Below are 26,798 nucleotides of genomic sequence, written 5' to 3' on the forward strand. Positions count from 1 at the left end.
GATTGGGCCTAAGCTGGCAATCAGACATTCCTCTGGCAGCCCGGCAGCCCTCGGGGGATGTACACTTGCCAGCGGGGAGCAGACCTAAGCTGCAGTCGGACATCCTTAGCACTGCTGAGGAGGCAGGAGAGGCTCCCACCAGCACCGCTGTACTGGCAGCCATCAGCCTGGCTTGTGGCTGAGCAGAGCTCCTCCATGTGGGAGCTCACTGACCACCAGAGGGCAGCTCCTGCATTGAGCATCTGCCCCTTGGTAGACAGTGTGTGTCATAGTGACCAGTCATTCCCAGTCTTTCTGCTGTTAGGGTCAGTTTGCATATTACCCTTTTACTATATAGGATAGAGGCGTGGTGCACCGGTGGGGGCCGGCTGGTTTGCCCTGAATGGTGTCCCGGATCAGGGTGGGGGTCCTGCTTGGGTGCCTGGCCAGCCTGGGAGAGGGGCTGATGGCTGTTTCAGGCTGCCCGCACCCCCTTTAGGCTGGGGATCCCCACTGGGGTGCCTGGCCAGCCTGGATGAGGGGCTGAGGGCTGTTTTCAGGCTGCCCGCACCCCCTTCAGGGTGGGGGTCCCCACTGGGGTGCCTGGCCAGCCTGGATGAAGGGCTGATGGCTGTTTTCGGGCTGCCCAAGCCTGCAACTGAAGCTCCCAGTCTCTCCTTTCTTTTTTTTTTATTCTGGGATTTATTTACCTTCTGTAATTGAAACTTTGTTGTGGCTCCAGCTCGAGGCTGGCTGGCTGAAAGCAGGTACCTGGGGTTTGTTTAGCTTCTATAATTGCAACATTGTTGCATCTGGAGCTCAGAGCTGGGCCGCGGCAGGCGGGGAACGCGGGGAACCTTGGCTTCCTCCATCGCCGGGGCAACCAAGCCTCATGTTCACTTCAGCTGCGTGGCTGCTGGCCGCCATCTTGGTTGGCAGTTAATTTGCATATCACCCTAATTAGCTAATGGGAAGCGTAGTGGAGGTACAGTTAGTTACCATGTTTGTCTATTATTAGATAGGATATATATATCCCTAATATGCAAATCGACCAAATGGCAGAACCACTGGCGGAACGACCGGTCGCTAAAACGCGCACTGACTACCAGGGGGCAGATGCTCAATGCAGGAGCTGCCCCCAGCCTGCAGGCCTTGACCAGTGGTAGCAGCAGGGGGCGGGGCCGGCGAGCGGGCAGCTCCAAGCCAGCCAAGATGGGTGCGAGCGGGGGTCCCCCGATCGCCCCACCAGTCACCCCACAGATCGGCCCTGATCGCCAACCAGGCCTAGGGACCCTACCCATGCACAAATTTCGTGCACCGTGCCTCTAGTAGAGAAATAAAATCAGAAGAATCTGTTTGAAGTATAAATCCTCATCCCCACAAACCAACATCCCAAAAAAGCACTCATGCACATACACATTTGTTATGTAATTTCAAGATGTTCAAGAATCCCTATATTCATAGAACCTCCAGAATATTATACGTAATCACAAAGCAGCCTGTTCTAACCCTGATAAGAAGATTGCCCTCTCCCTAAGAAGGAGGAAACCAAGTAATTTTCCATTTTAAAAAAATCTTTAAATTTTTCCCCAATTCTGCTTATTAAAAAAATCAAAATGTTACAGAAATATCTAACACAGAAAGTTCAAATGCCCATGTAACTGCTTGTTCATCACACTTACCCTATACATCCTCATGCTTAAGTATGTATCAATATGCCTCTGACTCCTTTTTAAATGTTTATACAGATGTATAGTTTTTTTATACTTGCCTTTTTAAATGGAGCTTGCTTTTTAAAATTAGCTTGTAATAACACAAAGCTGTCGTTACAACTGCAAAGCTTCAGAGCTGAGAGACCTTTAATTCATTTTATTAAAAATTCCATGTAACTAGCCTACACAAAAAGAAAAGACAGCAGTTGGTTGATCAAAGAAAGTTTGTGTCAATGAATTTTAAATAATGAAAACATCTGGCCTTTAATATTACTAGAGCATTTTCAAAGGCAAGAATTTGGGTTTTTGAAGTAACCTTAACCCCCCCCACCCCACCCCCCATTCAGTTCAATGAAGCTATTTTTATTTCTGATACACAGAGCTAACATTAAAGGAGATAGTTTTTTTAAAATACATTTGTTTCATGTTCTTTTTGTCCAGACGCTATTGAGTTGGTATATAATGAAAAATGTTAGCTCACTTAGAGGCCCCATAAACTAGTTCCAAAATGAGCACAGCCAAGCCTTTCTAAGAAGGAACAATCCATTGAACATCAAGATGGAAGCATCCTATTGTTGGACCATGGTCAACACTGTAGTCAGCTGTGCATAATTTTTTTCATCAGGTGTTGGAGTCTCTACAAGTGAAAAACATCTATCAAATACTGTGTGAGTTCAAAAAATATGCTCTAGAAAAAAAATCTTTCTAGAAGATATTGTTTTTACAACTATGAAAGTAAATTAAGCATAACAGGACAGACTTGGCTATTCCCAGAAGAAAAAAGGTGAAAGGCCATGTTGAATTTGAGCTTTAAGTTTGAATGCAGGGGAATAACACAATCAGTTTGCATTTTTGGAAAATCATTTTGTCAATTTGCATTTTAGAAAAATCACTTTGGTGGTTGTGCAGAGAATAAATTACAGAGAAACAATTCAGGAGTTAGAAAGGCTAGTTATAAGGCTGTTGCAAATGGTGAGAGACACCTGGACCAGGTAGCAATGAGGATGGAGAGAAGAGAATTGATTCAAGAGCCACAAAGGAAACAGATTCAATAGACTATGGTAACTGACTAATTAGATGTAAGTATTCATGGTGAGGGAGAAAGTTAAGAATTTCACCCAGGTTTCTGGCTTAGGCAACTTAAGGTGTGTCATTCAGTTAGATATGGAACCTTGGAGAAGATAGCTGAGGGATAAGAAATGTAAATTAAAGACATCAAGAGTCTATGAGAAAGAAATACAAACAGATACATTTCAATCTTACATTGTACATTTATTAAATAAGCAAGTTGAGAGAATTAGAATATATTCCAAAAGCTCAATGGACCAAATTCTAGTTAGTTATTAGTTGCATAGAGTTTGTGAAAAATAATACACATCAGGCCCTGGTCAGGTAGCTCAGTTGGTTAGAGTGACATCACAATATATCAAGGTTGCAGGTTTGATCCCTGGTCGGGGTACAATAAAAAACCAACCAAAGAATGCATAAATAAGTAGGACAGCAAATCAATGTTTCCCTCTCTCTCTCTCAAATCAACAAATAAATTTAAAACACACACACACACACAATTAGTTTCAGTCTGCTCACACTAGTGAACCTTTTAAGGATGCTGTATTAGATGTTGTTGTACCAATGGTTCATTGCCCTCCCTATGGAAGGACTATCCATCCACTTGAGGTGCCAGGTGACTTGTAGGACGTCCTGCAAAAGGATTACAGTGCCCTGCATCACTAACATAAAGCTGACCAAACACATATGAGTAAAAGTTATATACACCACTTTTGAGCATTAGTCTTAAAAGCTGGCACACGATTTGTTCATTGCTCTTATTCTCAGATAGTATGAACCCTAAGAAGACACCTAAGAAACTAAGGACTCCTGATGGCTAACTTGGCTCAAATTAAACAAAAACAAAAACAGGACCTAGTAGCCATTTCTATACAGAGGCCCTTTACACAAACTGCAGTTCAGGGAGAAGCCTGCACTTAACTACTTGCAGACAAGGAACTGCATGCATGCACTCTTTCTGCCACCTGAGCCAGCCTTTATAAAGAAGTTCCTGGAATCCTATTTCAACCAATAGGACTGAGGCTCTCCCCATCTGATCTGACCAACCAGTGTGGCTCTATTCTGACCAATCATGACAGTGCCCTCATTTGCATAAGGATAGACCAATCAGGGACCAGGAGTGGGTACTTCTGTTTATATAAGCCAGCTCCCCTCAATTCCTCTCTGGCTCTGAGCATGCACTTTCCCTTTCCACTAAATGGTTGAAGGCTGTGATTCCCAGAGCAGAGCAGACCAGTGCAGTGCAAAGCAGACCAGCAAGAAGAGCAAAGGCATCCATCCAAGAGCAGAGCAGAGCTGTCTAGCCAGAGAGGCTAAGAGGCCAGGCCCAGGGTTGTCTCACAGCTGAGCTGTTTCCAGAGCCATGCTATATCATAATTGAACTGTTTTGTACTGAATAAAGTTTCCTCTTCATCAAACCCCAAATTGGGAATTCCTGTTAATGTTGCTTTGGTGCCAATGATCATCATAGGTTGACAATAGGCTCCTTCAGCCAGGATCCCAAAATGGAGAAGATAAGTGAGAATGAGCTGTGGACTCACCAGTTGAGTATAACTGTTAAAAGATATTGAGCTCCTTCTTTCTCAGGGAGAAAAAAATGGCGGAGGCTTAGACGGACGTGTTGGTCCTTCGTCCCGGAGCAGATAGGGGCGAGCAGCTGAAACGGGTAACAACCAGCCCGATCAAGCTGGGGAGGTTCAGCTGAGAGACAGTCTGCAGCCAGGAAAGACAGAGAACTCCTGAAAAATGCGGATGGTTAGAGATTGAGGCTGAAACTTCCCCCTGGGCGCCAGCGCAGCGGCGAGACCACGCCATCTTGGGAAGCGGTTACCTACCGGCATCCAGAGATCGGCTACTAACCCAGCGGCTACTAACCCGGAGGCGGCGTCTTGCGGGCGGCGCGACTGCGGGAGCCCAGAGGAGGCCTGCGCCCCTCCACGGAGGGGCGGACACTCCTGGGCGGCCAGCAGAGGCACAGCGACCACGCCATCTTGGGAAACAGAGCTGCTTGAGACTAGGATCCTGGCCTCAGCACCACCCAGTCTGATCTCAGACGCATACCAGGACCCTGCAGCCACTGGGGACAGAGACCTGTGACCACAGCTACAGACCTGCAGACACGGAAAGTTCGGAGATCCCTGCTGCAGATCCGTGAGTAGCAGAGCCCATCCCCCCTTCCCCCAGGATCGCGGGCAGTGCCAGAGTAACTAACTGATAGACCTACCCCTTGCCGGGGCCTCAGCGCTGCAGAAACTTTGGCCTGAAAGTGCGCGAGCACCTTAGAACTGATCCTATGCGCACTTCGGGCTTCAGAGCCCTGGGCTGGGAGCAAAAACGCGCACAGCACCAGGAACTAATCCTGTGCGCACTGCTGGCATCAGAGCCCTGGGCTGGGAGCAAAAACGCGCACAGCACCAGGAACTAATCCTGTGCGCACTGCTGGCATCAGAGCCCTGTGCTGGGAGCAAAAACGCGCACAGCACCAGGAACTAATCCTGTGCGCACTGCTGGCATCAGAGCCCTGGGCTGGGAGCAAAAACGCGCACAGCACCAGGAACTAATCCTGTGCGCACTGCTGGCATCAGAGCCCTGGGCTGGGAGCAAAAACGCGCACAGCACCAGGAACTAATCCTGTGCGCACTGCTGGCATCAGAGCCCTGGGCTGGGAGCAAAAACGCGCACAGCACCAGGAACTAATCCTGCGCGCACTGCTGGCATCAGAGCCCTGGGCTGGGAGCAATCGCGCGAACGGGAGTTTGTCCGCCTAGCACAGGCCCAGAAACCCCGTTTCTCAGGGCAGGAGGCAGCACCAAGCACCAGTGACTTGACTGTGTTTCTTATCACCTGCGCCTGAGATCCTGATTTCCTGTGCATTCATACTAAGAGCCAGTGAATCCAATTCCTGGTGCAAGGGCACACAGGGACCCTGATTCTCAAGGTGAGGTTGCGCGAAGCAACAGAGACTCTGATACTGAACTCTTGGGGAACTCTGACTCCTGGCGCAAGCTAGGGGGCTCTGCTCTGGTGCTAAACACGCGTCAGGGGGGCCTCTATTTCAGCACAGTGCAGGCAGGGTCCCTAATTCTAAGGGCACGCACGAGGCCACATTGAGTGTTGGCAACACTGACACAGAGCGAGCCTGGTTCCCACCAACCAACAACAACCACACATCTTAGTGTCAGAGCTCTTCAGTGACACTAGGGTGGTGGGAGCCTCCCACTGTGCACGGCCCAGGCCCACGCAACTCAACCTTTGAACCATCAGGAGATAATCAGAATGAAGAGACGACACAATACCCAGAGGAAAGACAATGAAGAATCACCAAGAAAGGAAATTAATGAAGCTGAAGCATGCAACATGACAGAAAAAGAATTCAGAATGATGGTTGTACAATTCATTCACCGGATGGATGAGAAAATCAACAACCTATGCAAGAATCAGGAAGAAATGAAAAGTGATATAGCTACAATCAAAAACACCATGGAAAGTTTCAATAGCAGACTAGAAGAAGCAGAAGACCGAATTAGTGAGTTAGAAGATAAGGCAGAGAAACAAGCTCAATCTGAACAGCAACTGGAGAAAAGAATTAAAAAACAGGAGGAGAGCCTAAGGGAGCTTCAGGACAACATGAAGCGAAGTAACATACGCATAATAGGGCTGCAAGAAGGACAAGAAGAGCAGCAAGGATTAGAAAATCTATTTGAAGAAATAATGACAGAAAACTTCCCAGATATGGGGAAGAAAAAAGTTACACAAATACAGAGAGTCCCAGGCAAGATGAACCCCAAAAGACCGACATCAAGACACGTCATAATAACGATGGCAAATGTACAAGACAAAGAGAGAATCTTAAAGGCTGCAAGAGAGAAACAGAGAGTTACCTACAAAGGGTCCCCCATCAGATTATCAAACGATTTCTCAACAGAAACACATCAGGCCAGAAAAGAATGGACGGAAATCTACAAAGTGATGCAAAGCAAAGGACTGAATCCAAGAATACTCTATCCAGCAAGGCTATCATTCAAAATTGAAGGGGAAATAAGAAGCTTCACAGACAAAAAAAGGCTAAGGGAGTTCATCACCACCAAGCCAGCAATGCAAGAAATGCTAAAGGGACTGGTGTAAAAAGAAGAAATAAAAAGCCCAGAAAGAAAGCAGCCACAAAAAAATAGAAATGGCTACAAACAAGTACCTTTCAATAATAACTTTAAATGTAAATGGACTAAATGGTCCAATCAAAAGATATCGAGTGGCTGAATGGATAAAAAAACATGACCCATACATTTGCTGTCTACAAGAGACCCACCTCATTAGAAGGGACTCACACAGACTGAAAGTGAAGGGATGGAAAAATATCTTTCAGGCAAATGGAAATGAAAAAAAAGCTGGGGTAGCAATACTTATATCCGACAAAATAGACCTCAAAGTGAAGGCCATAACCAGAGATAAGGAAGGCCACTTCATAATACTAAAGGGATCAATACAACAAGAGGATATAACCCTGATAAACATATATGCACCCAATGCAGGAGCACCCACATACATAAGAAAACTCCTGGAAGGTATCAGGGGAGAGATCGACAACAATACAATCATAGTCGGGGACTTTAATACACCACTAACATCACTGGATAAATCCGCTAGACAAAAACTCAGCAAAGAAACAGCAATCCTAAATGACTCACTAGATCAGATGGACTTAATTGACATCTTCAGAACACTTCACCCCACAGCTGCGGAATATACATTCCTCTCAGGTGCTCATGGGACATATTCAAAAATAGACCACATATTGGGTCACAAGCAAAGTCTCCACAAATTCAAGAAGATTGAAATCATAAAAAGCATCTTCTCAGACCACGATGGCATAATGTTAGAAATAAACCACAATAAAAACAACCCAAAATACTCAAACACTTGGAAGCTGAATAGCATGTTATTAAATATTGATTGGGTTACCGATGACATCAAAGAAGAAATTAAAAACATCCTGGACACTAATGACAATGAAAACACAACAATCCAAAACCTCTGGGACACAATGAAAGCAGTCCTGAGAGGGAAGTTTATAGCTCTACAGGCCTACCTCAAAAAACAAGAAAAAATGGTAGTTAATCATCTAACTCTACAACTCAAAGAATTAGAAAGAGAGCAACAAGAAAAGCCCAGAGTGAGCAGAAGGAAGGAGATAATAAAGATTAGAGCAGAAATCAATGAAATAGAGACCAAAAAAACAATACAGAAAATCAATGAAACCAAGAGCTGGTTCTTTGAAAGGATAAACAAGATTGACAAACCCCTAGCCAGGCTCACCAAGAAGCAAAGAGAGAGGTCCCAAATAAACCAAATCAGAAATGATAGAGGCGAAATAACAACAGACCCCAAAGAAATACAAATGATTGTTAAACAATACTACGGACAACTCTACTCCAACAAACTAGACAACCTGGAGGAAATGGACAAATTCCTAGAAAAATACAACATTCCAAAACTCAATCAGGAAGAATCTAAAAATCTCAATAGGCCAATAACGATGGAAGAAATTGAAGCAGTCATCAAAAAGCTTCCAGCAAACAAAAGCCCAGGACCAGACGGCTTCTCAGGGGAGTTTTACCAAACTTTTAAGGAAGAACTGAAACCTATCCTCCTCAGATTACTACAAAAAGTCCAAGAGGATGGAACACTTCCAAACACATTTTATGAAGCTAGCATCACCCTAATACCAAAACCAGGTAAAGACAACACAATGAAAGAGAATTACAGGCCAATATCCCTCATGAACATAGACGCCAAAATCCTCAACAAAATCTTAGCAAATCGGATCCAGCAGTACATCAGAAGGATCATACACCATGACCAAGTAGGATTTATCCCAGGGATGCAAGGATGGTACAACATCCGTAAATCAATAAACGTGATACATCACATAAACAAATTGAAAGAAAAAAACCACATGGTCATATCAATTGATGCAGAAAAAGCATTTGACAAAATCCAACACCCATTTTTGATAAAAACTCTCAGCAAGGTGGGAATAGAAGGATCATACCTCAACATAATAAAAGCCATATATGACAGGCCCACAGCCAACATCATACTCAATGGACAAAAACTAACACCATTTCCCCTAAGAACAGGAACAAGACAGGGATGTCCACTCTCTCCACTCCTGTTCAACATAGTCCTGGAAGTATTAGCCATTGCAATTAGACAAGAAGAAGAAATAAAAGGCATCCAAATTGGAAAAGAGGAAGTAAAACTGTCCTTATTTGCAGATGACATGATATTATACATACAGAACCCTAGAGACTCCATCAAAAAACTACTAGACTTAATACATGAATTTGGCAATGTAGCAGGATACAAAATTAACCCCAAGAAATCCGAGGCATTTCTATATACCAATAGTGAACTTTCAGAAAGAGAGATTATAAAAACAATCCCATTTACCATCGCACCCCAAAAATTAAGATACCTAGGAATAAACTTAACTAAAGAGGTAAAAGACCTCTACTCAGAAAACTATAGGACGTTGAAAAAAGAGATAGAGGAAGACATAAACAGATGGAAGAACATACCATGTTCTTGGATTGGTAGAATCAACATCATTAAAATGTCCATATTACCCAAAGCAATCTATACATTCAACGCACTTCCCATTAAAATACCAATGGCCTTCTTCAAGGATCTAGAACGAACTCTCCAAAAATTCATCTGGAATAAAAAAAGACCCCGAATAGCTGCAGCGATCCTGAGAAAAAACAAAGTAGGTGGGATCTCAATGCCAGATATCAAGCTGTATTACAAAGCCACTGTTCTCAAAACTGCCTGGTACTGGCACAAGAACAGACATATAGATCAGTGGAATAGAATAGAGAGTCCAGAAATTAGCCCGAACCAATATGCTCAATTAATTTTTGACAAAGGAGGCATGAACATACAATGGAGCCAAGATAGTCTCTTCAATAAATGGTGTTGGGAAAATTGGACAGATATATGCAAGAAAATGAAACTAGACCACCAACTTACACCATACACAAGAATAAACTCAAAATGGATAAAGGACTTAAATGTACGACAGGAAACCATAAAAATTCTAGAAGAATACAAAGGCAACAAAATCTCAGACATATGCCAAAACAATTTCTTCACTGATACAGCTCCTAGGGCAGTTGAAACTAAAGAGAAACTGAACAAATGGGACTACATCAAAATAAAAAGCTTCTGCACAGCAAAAGAAACCATCAACAAAACAACAAGAAAACCCACCTCGTGGGAAAACATATTTGCCAACGTCATATCTGATAAGGGCTTAATCTCCAAAATTTATAGGGAACTCATACAACTTAACAAAAAGAAGATAAACAATCCAATCAAAAAATGGGCCAAGGATCTAAATAGACACCTTTCAAAAGAGGACATTCAGAAAGCCAAGAGACATATGAAAACATGCTCAAAGTCACTAATCATCCGAGAGATGCAAATCAAAACAACAATGAGGTACCATCTCACACCTGTCAGAATGGCCATCATCAACAAATCAACAAACGACAAGTGCTGGAGAGGATGTGGAGAAAAAGGAACACTTGTGCACTGCTGGTGGGAATGCAGACTGGTGCAGCCACTATGGAAGGCAGTATGGAGGTTCCTCAAAAAATTGGAAATGGAACTCCCATTTGACCCTGTGATCCCACTTCTAGGAATATATCCCAAGAAACCAGAAACACCAATCAGAAAGGATATATGCACCCCGATGTTCATAGCAGCACAATTCACCATAGCTAAGATCTGGAAACAGCCTAAGTGCCCATCAGTAGATGAATGGATTAGAAAGCTGTGGTACATCTACACGATGGAATACTATGCTGCTGTAAAAAAGAAGGAATTCTTACCATTTGCAACAGCATGGATGGAACTGGAGAGCATTATGCTAAGTGAAATAAGCCAGTCAATGAAGGAAAAATACCACATGATCTCACTCATTCATGGATAATAAAGACCATTACAAACTTTTGAACAATAATAGATACAGAGGCAGAGCTGCCTCAAACTGATTGTCAAACTGCAGTGGGAAGGCCAGGGAGGGTTGGGGGGGAGGAGGGAGGGGATTAAGAGATCAACCGAAGGACTGGTATGCATCCATATAACCATAACTAATGGACATAAGACACTGGGGGGTAAGGGAGGGCAGGGGTCTGTCAAGGGCGGGGGGGAAAAAAGGACACTTATGTAATACACTTTGTAATACTTTTAGCGAAAAATAAAAAAATAAAAAAAAAAAAATAAAAAAAAATAAAAGATATTGAGCTCCAGAGGCTGTTTGTTAACACAGCATTAATAACAAAATAGAGGTATACTGGTGTCTAACAAATAACAATTTTTTTGTGTGTTTCTCCTTTTCTAATCTAAATTTCTGGCTATCTGCTAAGAAGCAATCTGATGGAAAAATTAAAAAGTTGGCCCAAGTATACCAAAACTAAAATAAAAAATTTTGAACCTGAAAGGAAACTTTCTGTCAAGGGCTACAGGGTAAATATTTTAGGCTTGCAAGCCACACAGATATAGCAGGAAAGCAGCCATAGGAAACATGTAAATGAATGAGCATGTCTGTGTTCTAATAAAACTTTATTTACAAAAACAGGCAGTGAGCCAGATTCGGCACACAGGTCTACAGTTTCTAAACCCTTGGTCTAAATCCTTCATATTTTCATTGAGGATTCTGAGACCCAGAGAGATTAAATCAAGGTCACACAGCTGGCTAGTGGCAGGTTGAGCATTAGAATACAGGTCTCCTGAGTGTAGTCCTCTAGAATAGATTCTGTTGGGTCACAATACAGAGATGAAATACATAAGAAAAAAATAAAGAGGATCAGAGAATGGTAAGGTGGCTTTTGATTATGTTAAACAGCTTTTCACAGTTTGATTATAAATGAGGATTTGCTTTTCAAGAGATTATGGCTTTCATAAAAACAAGTGAGTGTCATAAAACCAAACAGGTAAACAAATGATAAGTTAGCCAGTGTTTGAAAAATGATCTTCAGAGGAAACTATTCTACACTTCCTTCCTATTATCATTTCCTGGAACACTTTACCAATCATTTGTTTTATCAATAGGACAGCATTTCCTATGATCACTGCAATAACTTATCTTAAGGCAGTGGTTCTCAACCTTGGCTGCACATTAGAATCACCTGGGAATCTTTTTAAAATCCTGATTTCTGGGCCTCATCTTCCGGAAATTTTGTTTCTTTGTTACTAATGTTGTGGCCCCACCCCATAACAAAGAAACAGAATTTCTGGAGGATGAGGCCCAGAAATCAGGATTTTAAAAAGATTCCCAGGTGATTCTAATGTGCAGCCAAGGTTGAGAACCACTGTCTTAAGGCAAAACAGGTTTTTAAAAAACACCATAACATGAGCAACAAATACACTAGACCAGCAGCAGGCAATTGTTTCTCATAGTACTTTAAATTTATTTTTATTATTTCTAATTTCCAAAGTAATACTCATTTGGAGGAAACTCAAACAATACTGAAGTATATAAAGTGACACATTCCATGCTCTGCTCAATTCCATTGCCCTGAGTGTTAACACATGACTGATTGACATCAGAACAGTTAATAAAACTCCTTTCTCTGAGCCACTCTTAACAACAAAGAGGGAGAGGAGTTCCCCTGGCCAGATATCCCTTCGAAATCATGTTTTAAAAATAACAGAGAGGTTAGGGCAGGGGTGGGCAAACTTTTTGACTCGAGGGCCACAATGGGTTCTTAAACTGGACCGGAGGGCCGGAACAAAAGCATGGATGGAGTGTTTGTGTGAACTAATATAAATTCAAAGTAAACATCATTACATAAAAGGGTACGGTCTTTTTTTTTTAGTTTTATTCATTTCAAATGGGTTGGATCCGGCCCGCGGGCCGTAGTTTGCCCACGGCTGGGTTAGGGGTTGTCTGTGGCCTGCAAATGAGAAAAGCAAGCTGCCCATGCACTATAACCATATGAGTGGGGCTCCTGAAATACCTTGATAATACTATTGTAGAATGTACAAACACTTCAAAAATGAATATCCATTTCTTCTCTTTTGGTATTTTACTAGGAAAACTTGGGCCTGTTCTCTCAGTTTTGAGTGCGTGAAAATAGCAAAGTAAGGAACTCCAAAAGTTTTTCCTCCATAAAAGCAATAAAAAACTGGCAGAATCAACTTTTTTGGAATTCTGGAAACTAACCAAAAGCTTGCAGAAACTACTTGATGCACTTCATAACAGTGAAACACTTAAGAAAAACTAGCTGGATTTTGGTTAGAGCAGTGAGCTTTGTGGCATTTCCCCATTCTCCAGCTCAGTCTGCCTTTCTGGTCCCAGTAACAGTACCAAAGGGCACAGAAGGACCTTATTCACAAAGCAAAGAATTGTAATAATTTGTGTTTACCTGTCTGGTGGTGCCCTGGAAGACTGGCACAAAAGATGACTTTATCTTGCCTCATTCAGAACTCTTCAAGTGCTAAAAAGTGGCTAGCTGGAAGGAGTTTGTTGGAAACATTTACAAGCAAAAAATAATTAGTTTGGTGCTGCATGAAGACACCAAAGAAGTTGGGAGAGAATGAGAGGCTTTGGAGAATGAGGGCTTTGAAAAGCTCCCATGTATTCCTGGGAATCTAAAAGACCATGTGCATTCCAAGGATGGGTACATGCTTAGAAAAGATCTGAGAAGGCCCTAAGCTCCCATCTCTGGCTCACCTTCAGGTTCTGCTCAAGGAGGAAGTGAAGGCTAAGGGAAGTTGTGCAGCAATACACAGAGCCCATCTGTAAATACTAAGATATTTTGTTGTTGTTGTTCTAGGCACTTAAGGAAAACTGTCCAATCCCTAGAAGACCACTAAGCTAATGAAACTGAGACTTCAGTGCTATACATCACAAAGATTACATACTTTACAAAATTAGTTCAGAAAAGTCACTAAACATACAACCACCATAATAAGCAGCAATAACAAACCTTGGAGAGGAAGATGAATCTGATTTCCAGCGTTGCTATACTATAATATTCAAAATGTCCAATTTTCAACATAAAACTACAAGGTATACAAAAAAACAAGAAAGTATGGTCCCACAAAGAAAAAAAAAGTAATACAAAAGGTTTCTGAGGAAGCCCAGACATTGCACTTACTAGACAAAGACTTTATATCTACTATTTAAAATATGTTCAAAGAAACTGTTAATAGAAGGGGGGGGTGTAACCCAAAAGAAATATTTTCAAATGTCATATCCAATAAAGAATTTGAATGCAGAATATATAAACAACTCTTAAAAATTGCACAATATGAAAATATGCAAAGACTTGAACATTTTTTGCCAAAGATTAACCACATGAAAAGATGCTCCTCATCATTATCCATTAAGGAAAGGCACAATGAAAAAATCACCACACATTTATCAGAATGGCTAAAACAAAACAAACAAGAAAAACCTGGTATACCAAGTGCTGGTGAGGATGGGGATCAACTGGAACTCTCATACACTGCAGGTTTTACATCAAGTTCTGGAAAATGCAAAACTATGAGACAGAGGACAGATTAGTGATTGCCAGGGGTTAAGAGTCTGAGGAAGGTTTAACTCCAAGGAAATTTCCTGTTCTTCACCCAGACTATGGTGGAGGTCACATGAATCTAAGAAAGTATTAAAGCTCATAAAACTATAGTTAATACCGTATTGCATTTTTGAAAGTTACTAAGAGACTACATCTTAAAAGTTCCCAACACAAGAAAAAGTATTTTTGTGACTATGTATGGTCATAGGTGTTAAGTAGGTTTATTTTCGTGGTGATCCTTTCACAATATATAAACATTGAATCATTATGTTTTACACACACCTGAAACTAATATAATGTTACATTGGCAATTACGCATCATTAAAAAAAACAAACTCATAGAACTATATACCAAACAGAAGTCAGTTTTACTTTACGTAAACTTACGTATGTAAACGTAAAAATGAAAGGAGGGAAAAAAAAAACACCTGCAGGGGTCCGAACCCCAGGACTTCTTTGTCCCATTTTCCTCATCTTAACAGAAACTGCCTTTCTTTGTTAGAAGAATCACTAAGTGCCTGGCACATCTTGGGCACTAAATAAGTGGTTAATAAACAGAAGTAGTTGGTAAAATAAAATAAAAAAATGTTTATTGATTTCAGAGGGAGGAAGGGAGAGGGAATCATGGATGGGCTGCCTCCTGCATGCCCCTCACTGGGGACCCAACCCACTGGGACCTCCTGGTTCATAGGTCAAGGCTCAACCACTGAGCCACAGCAGCGGAGGGATAAATCAAGTATTTTTTAAGCATGCTAAATAGTAGGTACAGTGGGGCCTTGACTTACGAGTGTCCCGACTAACGAGTTTTTTGAGATACCTGCTGTCTCTCGGCCGATTTTTTGCATTGAGTTGATAGAGTAATTTGAGTTAACGAGCTCGGTCTCGGAACGAATTAAACTCGTAAGTCAAGGCCCCACTGTACTTTAAAAAAAAACCTACAACAGCAGCCCCGGCCCGGCCCCGGTAGCTCAATTGGCTGGAGCGTCCTGTACATCCAGGTTGGGGCACACACCTAGGTTACAGGTTCGCTGTGTGTGTGTGTGTGTGTGTGTGTGTGTGTAAGGGGCAACCAATAGATGTTTCTCTCTCACATCAATGTTTCTCTCTCCCTTCCTCCCTCTAAAAAAAAAAAAATCAATTAAAAAAAGATGAAAGAATGAAAGAACCTTGAAGTCAAACCCCTAATTCTTCATTACCTTCGTTAAACAGTCAGTGGGAACCTGCGAGGTGCTCGTTCCAAAACTGCGCTGCACTAGGTCTGCGAAAACCCTTGCGCTCGAGGCGGGTTGAGAGGCGTCAGTGCTGCACACGGGCGAGTCCTTCTATTTAACACCAACCACAAACGTGCGCCAACTGCGGCTCCCTGCCACGTGTTGGCGTCACCGCCCCTCCCGGAGAGACTGTCCAATCACAGCCTTCCTTCTCTTCCCGTCGGGGAACCCGAGCCGCGCTGGGCCCCGCACTCGCTTGGCTGCCCACATCCCGTTACCAGCGGGCAGTCCTTCCTCAGAAAGATCCTTTACCATCCATTCCCCCATCCCACCATCCCACAGAACGGGGCAACCGAATGGCGACTCCTCTCTTCCCAGGGTCCTTCTGCTCACCTGAACATCAGCCTCCCTTTCTGGGCCAAATCACCAAGGCGCCGTTTGAACTTGATCATCAGATGCCACTGGGACCCAAGATGGCGGCGTCCGGGCCGGAGGAGCCGCGCTCACGCAGAGAACAACGGACGGCGGTGGGACGCTTGTGCGCAGGCGCGGAGCGGGCGGCGGGGCCGCCAGGGTGAGGGCCTGCGCTCAGGGGTTCGAGACCCTGCGGCGCTGCTTCACCGGGGCGGCCGAGCAGACCCCGAGGGCGGAGTCGGGCAGGGCTGTGAGCACTGCACTTGGCCTCCATTTGCTGCCCCTCCGCCCAAAGCCTGGCGCCAGCCGTACGGAGGGCACCAAGGGGCAAACGGATCCAGCTCTTACAACTAAAAGGGAAACAGGAATATGAGCAGTTCTTGCACGTCAAGGAGTATTGTCTCTTCTCAACAAGGGTAAGCTGTGGGCACAACAGGAATTCGCTCCCCATCATTGTGTACCAAAGGACTTGGGTTAGAATAAATCTACTAAAACTTTAAAAATAGTTACAGTAAATAGGTGTTTTTTTAAAAAATTCTATTCTATTCGATAAATATATATAGAACATAAGTACCAGACACTGTTCTGAGTCATGGGGCTATAACAAGGATTTTCCAACCAGTGTGCTGAAAGATTTTTTTAAAAAATATATTTTATTGATTTTTTAGAGAGAAGAAGGGAGAGGGATAGAGAGTTAGAAACATCGATGAGAGAGATCAACCAGCTGCCTCCTGCACGCCCCCCACTGGGGATGTGCCCGCAACCAGGGTACATGCCCTTGACCAGAATCGAACCCGGGACCCTTGAGTCCGCAGGCCGACGCTCTATCCACTGAGCCAAACTGGTTCGGCTGCTGAAAGATTTTTTTAAAACATTCAATACCTATTTGTCAAATAAAAATAAAAAAATGACAACAGCCAAAACAACAATAGCCGCCCGGGGTGAAGGAATCAAAATGATACCTTTTCTTTTGTCAAATCGGCAAAAATTGTATTTTTTGGTGTGCTGCCTAATTTTAGTAATTAGTTTACGTGTCCCACGAGATGAAAAAGTTTAAAAATCGCTGGGCTATAACAGTGAACAAAGTAAGTGCCTCCCCTCGCAGAACTCATGACTGAAAGTCAGTGCTGGGTCATGCATGGCGTCCGCCAATGTTACCCTCTCCATTCTAGGAAATCTCCAACAGCCCCAGGCCGGGTCCCTGAGCTGCTGGCGAGTCTCAGTTCTGGAATGCGGTGGCCAGGCGGGTACCCGGGAGAAGGAGCCAGGCGGGGTGGCTATGGAAAGGTAACGATGTCTATTTCAGCGGTCGCCAACCCTTCGGACCTCACCGACCACCAGTGACTCTATTTGTCACTGACCTCCGAGGTAAACTGGCATGAGAACCCTGCCCTTAAGGGCCACTCTGTGCCAGATGGTGGTGGCCATCCTACTTAGAGCTCGTTCTTGGGGAGACTCACTGTGAGGAACACAAAAGAGAGCCAATTACTCAGTAACTCACAGGCCACGGGAGCAGACAGAGGCACACTGAGCCCAAGGGATGTTCTCTGGAGTAATATTTGCGGCCACTTTCCTCGGGCTACTCTATTTCCAGCTGTCTTCTGAAGTTACTTTCTGTGTGTGCAAGCTGCCGTATGCATCCTTACGATAAGCCCCCATCAGCTGAAGTTAGCAGGACAGGCCTCTATGACCGCAGACATTGCTTTCCAGGGACTTCCAGGAGTGCGCCTTAAACCATTCTTTACGTGTAGCCTTCTCTTCCACACAAGATGATAGAGGGATTGAATGAAATTCATTGTAAAATGCATGGTGGATTCGTTTATTTATTGTTTGACTAAAAATCATCACAGCTTAGGATGGAAGAACATAACAGTTTAAATTACAAGAAATCACACCGAAACCACCTAACATCACATTTTTTAATAGGAGCCTAAGCTGAGTGTCACCTCACATAGAACTTCAAAAATCTAGCTCCCAGCAACTATTCCAGAGGTAACTAACTGGGAAATCTGAGGGGAGGGGGTGGTCAGGAGCATGTCTTTTTCCAAGCTCCCTAGTTGATTCAGCGCCAAGCCAGCATTCAGAACCCTGGCACTGAGGGTCTTATTACTGAAAGCGTGGTCTGGGAACCAGCAGTAGCGGCATCACCTGCAGCTTGTTAGAAATGCAGAATCTCAGGCTCCACTCCAAACCTACTCAATCGGGACCTGCATTTCTAGGAGCTCCACGTGACTTGTAGGCCTATTACAGTTTAAAAAGTACTGTTTAGAGGTTCCGTTGCTACAGAAATGTGAGCAATTCCAAACCATCTTATAAAGTTGAAATGTTCTATGAAAAAGAAACAGAAATAGAACAGCACAGGAGATCAAATGTTTGTGATATTAGGCATTTCACATATGCATGGAGTCTGCCAATTTTACCCTCATCTAATTAAGAGTAATATTCAAATGCAAGTCGCAGTTTAAAACTTGCAATACCACTCCTTATTCCAACTGAATTCCACGTACAAACCACACCCTCCATTGAGTTATACCTGAGCTAACACAAATCTACCTCTTAATCTCCAGATAGCTTTAGCAGTATGTACTAGTATGTTGAGGGGGAGTTCTTGTGAGAAAATAAACAAGGGGTGTTGGGATAAGACAAGAAGGGATCATTTACGTGAGTGGCCTCATGCTTGGGGGGGGGGGGGGGGAGCTGCCCTTTTTTTGTGTGAACACATGACTATTGGAAATGGCGATATTTATTGCCAGAAAAACTAATTATCAATATGCTGTGCCAACACTTTTTTTTCTGTGCCCCTTGTTCTTGGCCACCTCTCAGAGAAAAAGCATTTAGCTATCCTCCAGTAAAGCGATTCCTTGATTAATGTATCTTCAGGAAACAATGCTCCGGTACAATGGAGGCAGCCATATTGGAAAAAAAATGAACTCTGAATCCTAAGCAGCAGCCCTGGCATGCATTATAGGGCTCATCAGCAACTGCAATTGTTAATCTGCTCTTATGCATCAGAGCAGGGACAAAATCACGTTCCTTCACAGCTTCTATTTATTCATTCCCTGAGAAGTATCCAAACCTGGCACTAGGCAAAATCACAAAAACAGAAACTGTTTTCAGATTCTATAGGGTTCCTTTTCAGTACATCACATATGATACCTTGAGGTTTACAAGCATGTTCTCCATAATGAAATTGTAGGAGTAGTTAGAGAATAATTCCTATTCAAAAGATGCAAATAAAGGGAGGGGGGCTCTGGGTGATTTGTCCAGGGTCATCTATAGTAATTAAAGGGTAGTATGCTAATTAGACCAGACGTCCTTCTGGACAAAGCGGGGGCTGGAGCAAAGCCCGGGTCCTGGGTGCCTGAGGGAAGCTGGTGCAGGCAGCCAGGGGAAGGAAGGCCTACTCTTTCACGAATTTTCGTGCATCAGGCCTCTAGTATTATAATAAAATACAAAATAACAACAAGAATCTAGGTATCCTAAGGGAATCTCGTGTTAACAAAATGAATTACAGCCTTGTGGTAAGGAGAGAGAAACAAGAAGATCAAGTTAGAATTTGTATTAGTTAAGATAATGTTGTCATGTATTCAGGGACTAGTACTAGAGACCTATGGTAACAGTGGTTTAAACAAGACAAGAGGGTTTTTTTGTTTGTTTTTCTCAGATAAAGGAGGAGGCATGCGATCAGAATCTCAGATGATGACTGTATTGTTGGGAACTGAGATTCCATCTACTTTTCTGCTCCATTATTATCCATGCATGGATTCCATCCTCAAGATAAGCTCACGGCCCATAATGGCTGCTGTGAGTTACACATCCTTGTCTCTGGTAGAAGGGGGAAGGAATATGATAAAGGCAAAAGGATATTCTGTGCAGTTGAGTCCTCTTTAAAGAGCTTTCCTAGAAATCCCACCCAATAACTTTTACTCATATCTCCTTAGCAGACTGGCAGAAGTAGTTTTGTAGGCTGGCAAACTGCTATAGTCAGCAATTCCATTGACTCAGGAAGACAAAGGGAATGAATATTAGGTAGGCAACTAGGAGTCTCTGCCACAGAATCCTATTGTGTCACTTCCTAGCTGTGTGACCCCAGTAGATTATTTACCCCCTCCAGGTCTCATGTTCCTCATCAGTAAAATGAAGGAAATGATCACATTTAGTATGGAGACTAAATGAGAAAAATACATGTAAAAATTAGAATACTACCTGGCTCCCAGTACATAATACATATTAACTCATGATTATTTGATTATCCTAGTCTAGTGCTTTTCCAGATTCTTCTCCTGTTCCAACTTCCTTTCTAGTTCCAAATTTGGAAAATAATTTATATTAGTCCTTTTTGTACCTGCTGAAACTTTAGTGTGAATGAGTTTTAGTCATAGATGATATACATGTGAAAAATTATATAAACGGAGTCACTTCAAAATGGAGTTGGAGCTGCCTTTCCAGAGGAACTGCCTTGCATGTCTTACTCCTCAAACCTTTGGAATGTTTAATCTGGGCAAAAGAACCTCTAGACTGGGCCAAAGCAATATTGTGTCCCAAAAAAGTGCTTGCAAAGCTAACAGGAAAGCAGACATTCTGACTACCAAACTAAAAATTAAAGACATTCTTTAGAATTAGCACCATGTATAGTTAAAGAATAACTTCATTTATTTACATCTATAGAAATTCCTTCCTTCTAGTCATGTAATTATCCCCCCTTCCCTTTCTCATAAAAGCCCTTGCCTTCACTTCATAATCAAAACACTATTTGGGTTTCTGCCTGAATCAGTGCTTCACAAATAGCTCTTTTGGGGAGACCTCAAATAAATACTATTGCCTCTCAACTTTGGCCTTTTATCCTTAGGCTAACAACATAAATAAGTGCTAATCTATAATAATAAAAGCGTAATATGCTAATTAGACTGGACATCCTTCTGGACGTCCTTCCGGATGAAGCCAGGGCTGTAGCCGCAGGATGAAGGCAGCTGCTGTGGCTGCAAGGAATGGATCCAGGCAGCTGGACCATGGCTGTGAGGGACAGATCCAGGCAGCCGCAGCGGTTGCGAAGGTCTACTCTTGCACAAATTTCGTGCATCAGGCCTCTAGTAACTTTATAGGTATTTACTGTGTACTTAATCGTGTCCTAAGGGTAATACATATACTAACTCATTTAATCTATAAACCCTTCATAACAGGTTTTATTAATATCACTAGAGGCCCACTGCACAAAATTCATGCACTGGGGGGGGGGGGGGGTGTCCCTCAGCCCAGTCTGCACCCTCTCCAATCTGGGACCCCTCAGGGGATGTTCACAATACGGGACTGCTGGCTCCCAACCACTCGCCTGCCTGCCTGCCTGATTGCCCCTAACCGCTTCTGCCTGCCGGCCTGATCACCCCCTAACCACTCCCCTGCAAGCCTGATCGATGCCTAACTGCTTCCCTGCTGGCCTGATTGCCCCAACTGCCCTCCCCTGCCAGCTCGATCACTCCTAACTGCCCTCCCCTGCAGGCCTGGTCCCCCCCAACTGCCCTCCCTTGCAGGCCTGGTCCCCCCCAACTGCCCTCCCCTGCCAGCATGGTCGCCCCTAACTGCCCTCCCCTGCTGGCCTGATCGCCCACAACTGCCCTCCCCTGCCGGCCATCTTGTGGTGGCCATTTTGTGCGAGGGCGTGATGGTCAATTTGCACATTACCGCTTTATTATATAGGATTGTTTTACAAATAATAAATGGAAGCAGAGAAGATAGTAAGAGGTGATCCAAGAAATGAACCAAGACAATCTGGTTCTCTTATGCTAAACTCCAGTTGACAGTCACCATGGACTACTTTTTATACTTATTTACCTTCTTTAAAGTGTATTAGTCTTACCTTCCCTAATTCCCTGTTTTATATATCTCCTTGTATTCCCTGTATTTTCTACACCATTTTGCATATATAATATTGATGGGGATAAAAGAACTCAGCGAATGCAGGATTTTTAATGCGTAAAACAATGTGTAAATCTATATATATAAAAGCCAAGTAACCAGAACCACCAAAACGACTGGTCGCTATGATGCACACTGCGGTGGCCAACCGGCCTATCCGGGCCCCAATCAGCTCCCCCCACCTCCCATGGCCCCTTCCCTCAGCTGGCCATGCCCCCAATCAGCCCCCCCACCCTGATCAGGGGCAGGGCTGGCAGCCAACCTCCCACGTCCCCCTCACCCCCACTGGCCTGGCCCTGATCAACCCCCATCAGGGCAGGCGGCTGGACCCCACCCATACACAAATTCGTGCACCAGGCCTCTAGTATATCTATAATTTCCATGGGACTTATAATAATTTTGTCAAAATAAATTGGACACCTTTGAAATTCTAATAGTAAAAATGGTAAGATGATAACCCAGAAGGATTAATACAGTTTTCAAAACTAACTTATTAGAGCCACAAATTCTCTGAGCCATATGTTATATAAAGCAACTCAAAGAAACTATAGTTTATGACTTGAAACTCACAATAGAGGTAACTTAGGTGCAGTTATACCTAACTGTGATATTTTAGATTAAGTATTCAACATGTCTGAGTCTCAATTTACTCATCTTTAACACGGGAATAAATAATAAAATCTATCCTCTTTCCTCTCAGTGTCTTTAAGAATCAAGTTAAATGAGGCTACGAAAGTCCTTCCCAAGCAGGAAAAAACACACAGATGCAAAGTATTTCTAAATATATAACAAGGAACATGAATGTATAAACGTGTGAAGCATTAATATCAATGGACTATTATTAACAGCCAGCGGGATAGTTGGGAAAAACATGAACTTTTAGGTTGGAAAGACCTGGATTCAAGTTCTCATCCTGCCATTTACTAGCTGAGGGACCTTGGGGATGTTGCTTAAACATATTTCTGAGCCTCAGTCTTTTCAATTATAAAATGGAGAAAAATAATACCTACCTAACAGGGTATAACATGTAAGAAGCACCTGGTTCATGGTAAACACAACAAATTTTATTCTGTGCCCTTATACTGACAATATTAGTTATTTTACTCAAGACACATCAGAGAAGTTACATCAGTCCTTCCAGAGTTTACCATTAAGACATCAACATATAGAAAGACTACATTTATTTAGTTTTTATTAAACTCTATTAAATGCCTACCACTCTTCCAGGTGATTAGGAGAGGATCTAGAACTTTATATTCCCTGCCCTGTAGATCAGTCAGAGGTTCTCAGATCCAGTTGGCAGTCTGATGAAAGCTACATCGCCTCTCTCCAAAGAAAGTTACAAAACTTGTAGGAGACAATACAAGAGATATAGGAGAATATCTTCATGACCCAGGGGTAGGGAAAGCATTATAAAGGGAGAGTGAGGAGAGGAGGAACACTCTAAAGAAAAAGATTCATAAATACACCTACATTAAGATTAATAATTTCTACATCAAAGAGACCATAAAGAAAATTTCAGGAGTAAGCCACAGAGTGGAAGATATTTACTAGTACAATACATACAATTAAAAAAAAAAAAAAAGTGAGATTCCTGTGTAAAGAACTTCAACAAATAATAAAACATGACAGGCCAAAAGTGCGATACAGTGTTTATACAATGAAAATAAACTACAGCTGCATGTAATAATATGGGTAAATCTTACAAACTTAATATTGAGTGAAAAAAGCATGACACTAAAGAATAGGTACAGGATGATTCCACTCATGAACTTGGAAAATGGATAAAATGAAATAATATTGTATAGGGATGCATATGTTATGCATATGCATATAAGGTAAAACAGTACAGAAGAACAAGGGAACAATTATCACAAAAGTCAAAAAAGCTGAGTGACAGGGTTCAGAGCCTGCTTCTAGATTGCTCACAATATTCTTTCTTGACTTGAACACAGGTTACCAGGGTTTTACAGGCACACTGTTTCATTAAGTTTCATTTCCTTTATTGTGCTTCACAGATGTTGCATTAAAGGGAAGGGAAGACCCTCCCTCCACCAGCAAAAAGATACGACTCGCTTTATTGCGGTGGTAGAACCAAACCTGCAATATCTCTGAGGTATCCCTATCTTTTATAATTTGTAAGTTTTATATGTTATTCTGAATGTACACTGCAGAAATAAACAAATACACTTCCACACCTAAAGCTAGCAGGGAGAGGAGTTCAGACTCCTTCGAGCCCCTAAACACCAAATTTATGGTGTCAGGCTACATGAGATCAAAGAAAAAGAAAATCTTTAGAATGTAAAGTGGTGGGGGAAGAAGGGAGTGATGAGAATAGGAAAAGTCCAAGACTGGGAAGGGATCTTTAAGCCTCTGGGTCAGTTCATACTCTCACTTGGAGAGAGAACTTGCAGCCCAGACCTAAGGAACAAATGCCCAAGCTTGGTAAGGAATGCGATGGTGTCTGAAAAACATAGTAACTAGTGCGGGGATAGAGCAGCACAGCTTGTAAAGAAATGTAATCTATTAAATAATGTATCCCCCACGAAAGAAGACCAGTAAGCTGAACCTTCTCCCCACTCCTTAATATCTCCTCCCTACACCCTTAAATGGTGAAAAACTACAAATAATTTCTGAGTGAAAAAGTATACCATGTCATGTCTCAGCAAAATACTATCACAGAACTTAGAAAGGCCTCTGTCAGCCTTGGGAAATTAAGGAACTGGTAAAAACAAGTTACAAAAACGCCACTTCCACTAGCCTTGGAATAAGTACACATATTGCAACTGAATGATAAACCTACACCTGGATTATATCTAGTAAGACCTGCAGTATCGACAGCTCTTCACAGTACAGTCCCTCCTTAGAGAGAGCGAAGCTTTTTGCTGAATAGGACTCCAAGGGAGGCTACACTGTTCCATGGAAGTACACCTTTGTAAATATTTTAATTGTATTCCTGCAAGAAATATTTACTTATTTTCCATTATTTCATGAGGTCTGGATTTATACTGAACAAAACTATCATTTTCCAAACGGATGGTGTCAATTGGTTATTTTGATTTTTAAAAAAGTCCGAGTAAGGGGCATACAGAATTATTTTTAAGTTTCCAAGGGTATGAAGTTGACCATTGCCTCATACTACACTCAAATTCTTTCTTTTCATTCTATTTTCTACCTGCCGTTTGTTCCCCCACAGACCCATAACTTCTCTTTAATTTCTCCACGACCTGAGAAAGAGGCTGTCTAAAGAGGCTTTCATGAATGTTTTCATCTCCACCTTTCTCCCTTCTTTAGCTCCCTTTTGCAGTCAATTCCCTAGGTTTGTTCTCTCTTTTTAGATAACTGGCTTATCCAGTTGGAACCAAAGGCCAAAGAATTCCCTCTCTATTATGTCTGATTGAAAAGCTGCCGGGGAAGAGAGAAGGGGTGTGGATCTGCACTTAGTCACTCTTACACTTCTGCGGCAAACTATTGACCCGTGCTGCCTTTGTGCACCCAAAAGAAGTCATTTTAGGCCCAGAAATGATTCTCAGTCCAAATGGATCGCCTTTTGGAATGCTATATTCTGCAGCACTCACAAAATAACTCTAAAGCCAGCCCTGTAGAAAACTGGTGCGCTCCGAAGGAGGTGGGGGCAGGGAGGAGAGTCGCAGGTCCGAAGTTCAGAGACACTGAAACCAGACTAGACAACTAGCGCGCGGGTCGACCTGGTGGCGGCAGCCCAGGCAAAACTATCCGGGGGGAGCATCCCCCACGGGTCTCTGACTCATCCAGAGATCAGTCATCACCTGGGCCACAAGGTCCAAGGCAACAGCTCCTGGATTTAGTGTGCGCATGGAAAATTTGTAGTTTTGGCTCCTGGGCCCTAGCAGGTAGAGAGAGACCCGTGTGGTTTTCCTCGGGCTCCGCCCCGAAAGTGAGGATGAGGATGGAAAAGCCATTCTCCCTCTCTCATCTCCAAGAGGTGCGGGTCCCATCCTGGCGGGTGAGCTGGTGAGGGAGCCACCGCCTTCTAGGGCAGGACCTGAGCGGCCCCAGGGTGTCCAGCCCTCGGTCCTGCTCCCCCCCGCCCCTTGTGTCCCTTCCCCCCCCACCCCACCCCCCCGCCTCGTGCTCCTCACGCCCCTCACCTGCAGCCGAGTGGCCCGAGAGCGCCCGGCCCCGGGCGCGGCGCCCCAGCTCTTCCTCCTCGTCCTCCCACCGCCGGCCCTCAGCCATGGGCGAGGCGAGGCGCAAGGCGCAGCTGCGGGACGATGGACGAGCCCCGAGGGCCCCCACGCCAGCTCCCTCGGGGCCTGGAGGAAGGCCCCGGGGCAGAAGTGGCAGCGCCTGGGGCTGCGGAATCGGCTGCCTCCGCGGACTCCACCTGCAGCTGGCGGGGCAGCGGCGGGGCACCCGCGGGATCCCGGCTCCCCGCCTCCTTCCAGCAGCGGACCCGGCCTCTTTCTCCCAGCTTTCGCTCTCCCACTCTCTTCCCCCTTCCTCTTTCCCTTCTCCGCCCCTCGGACTTGGAGCCAGGGACCGGGGCGGGCTCGGGCTGGGCCTCGCCTCCTCGGGGAGGGGTCACCCGCCACTGAGGACGCCCCACAGCCACACACGCTGGAACCACCTGCTTGCAGGACCCAAACAAACGCGTACGGAATCAATAAACAGGGGTGGGGGGAGGTGGCCTGGCCTCTTCCTGACCTTTCACAGTATTCCGGTGTCAACAGGAAACCCATTTGCTTGACACTTAAACAAAAGGAGGAGGAGGAACCTGCCCCTAGCGGGACTAGGAGAGATGGGACAGCTGGGAGCCACAGAACTTGGGAACAAACTAGCTTAGAGATTGGCTGAGACTGCGTAATTTTTTTTTTCTTTCCCTTTAAAATCGAGCCTCGCCAGAGCACAGAGGACTTTTAGGGCAGTGAGTCTAC

At 43.8% G+C, this 26,798-nt stretch overlaps 1 protein-coding gene across 2 annotated transcripts in view; it reads right to left on the bottom strand.

Moving 5' to 3' along the window:
• SH3D19 (SH3 domain containing 19) overlaps positions 1 to 26,185 on the bottom strand; it is a 179,581-nt gene extending 153,396 nt beyond the window's left edge. For both annotated transcript variants that reach the window (XM_070415304.1, XM_070415303.1), the window contains exon 1: positions 26,013 to 26,185. In XM_070415304.1, coding sequence (XP_070271405.1) covers positions 26,013 to 26,100 — 88 coding nt within the window. In that variant the 5' untranslated portion in view covers positions 26,101 to 26,185. The remainder of the gene's footprint in view (positions 1 to 26,012) is intronic.
• Between the last annotated feature and the right edge of the window lie 613 nt (positions 26,186 to 26,798).

This window comes from Myotis yumanensis, unplaced genomic scaffold (genome assembly GCF_028538775.1).
Source record: "Myotis yumanensis isolate MYYU_CA2020_CCGP unplaced genomic scaffold, mMyoYum1.0.hap1 SCAF_5, whole genome shotgun sequence".
NCBI classification, from domain to species: domain Eukaryota; kingdom Metazoa; phylum Chordata; class Mammalia; order Chiroptera; family Vespertilionidae; genus Myotis; species Myotis yumanensis.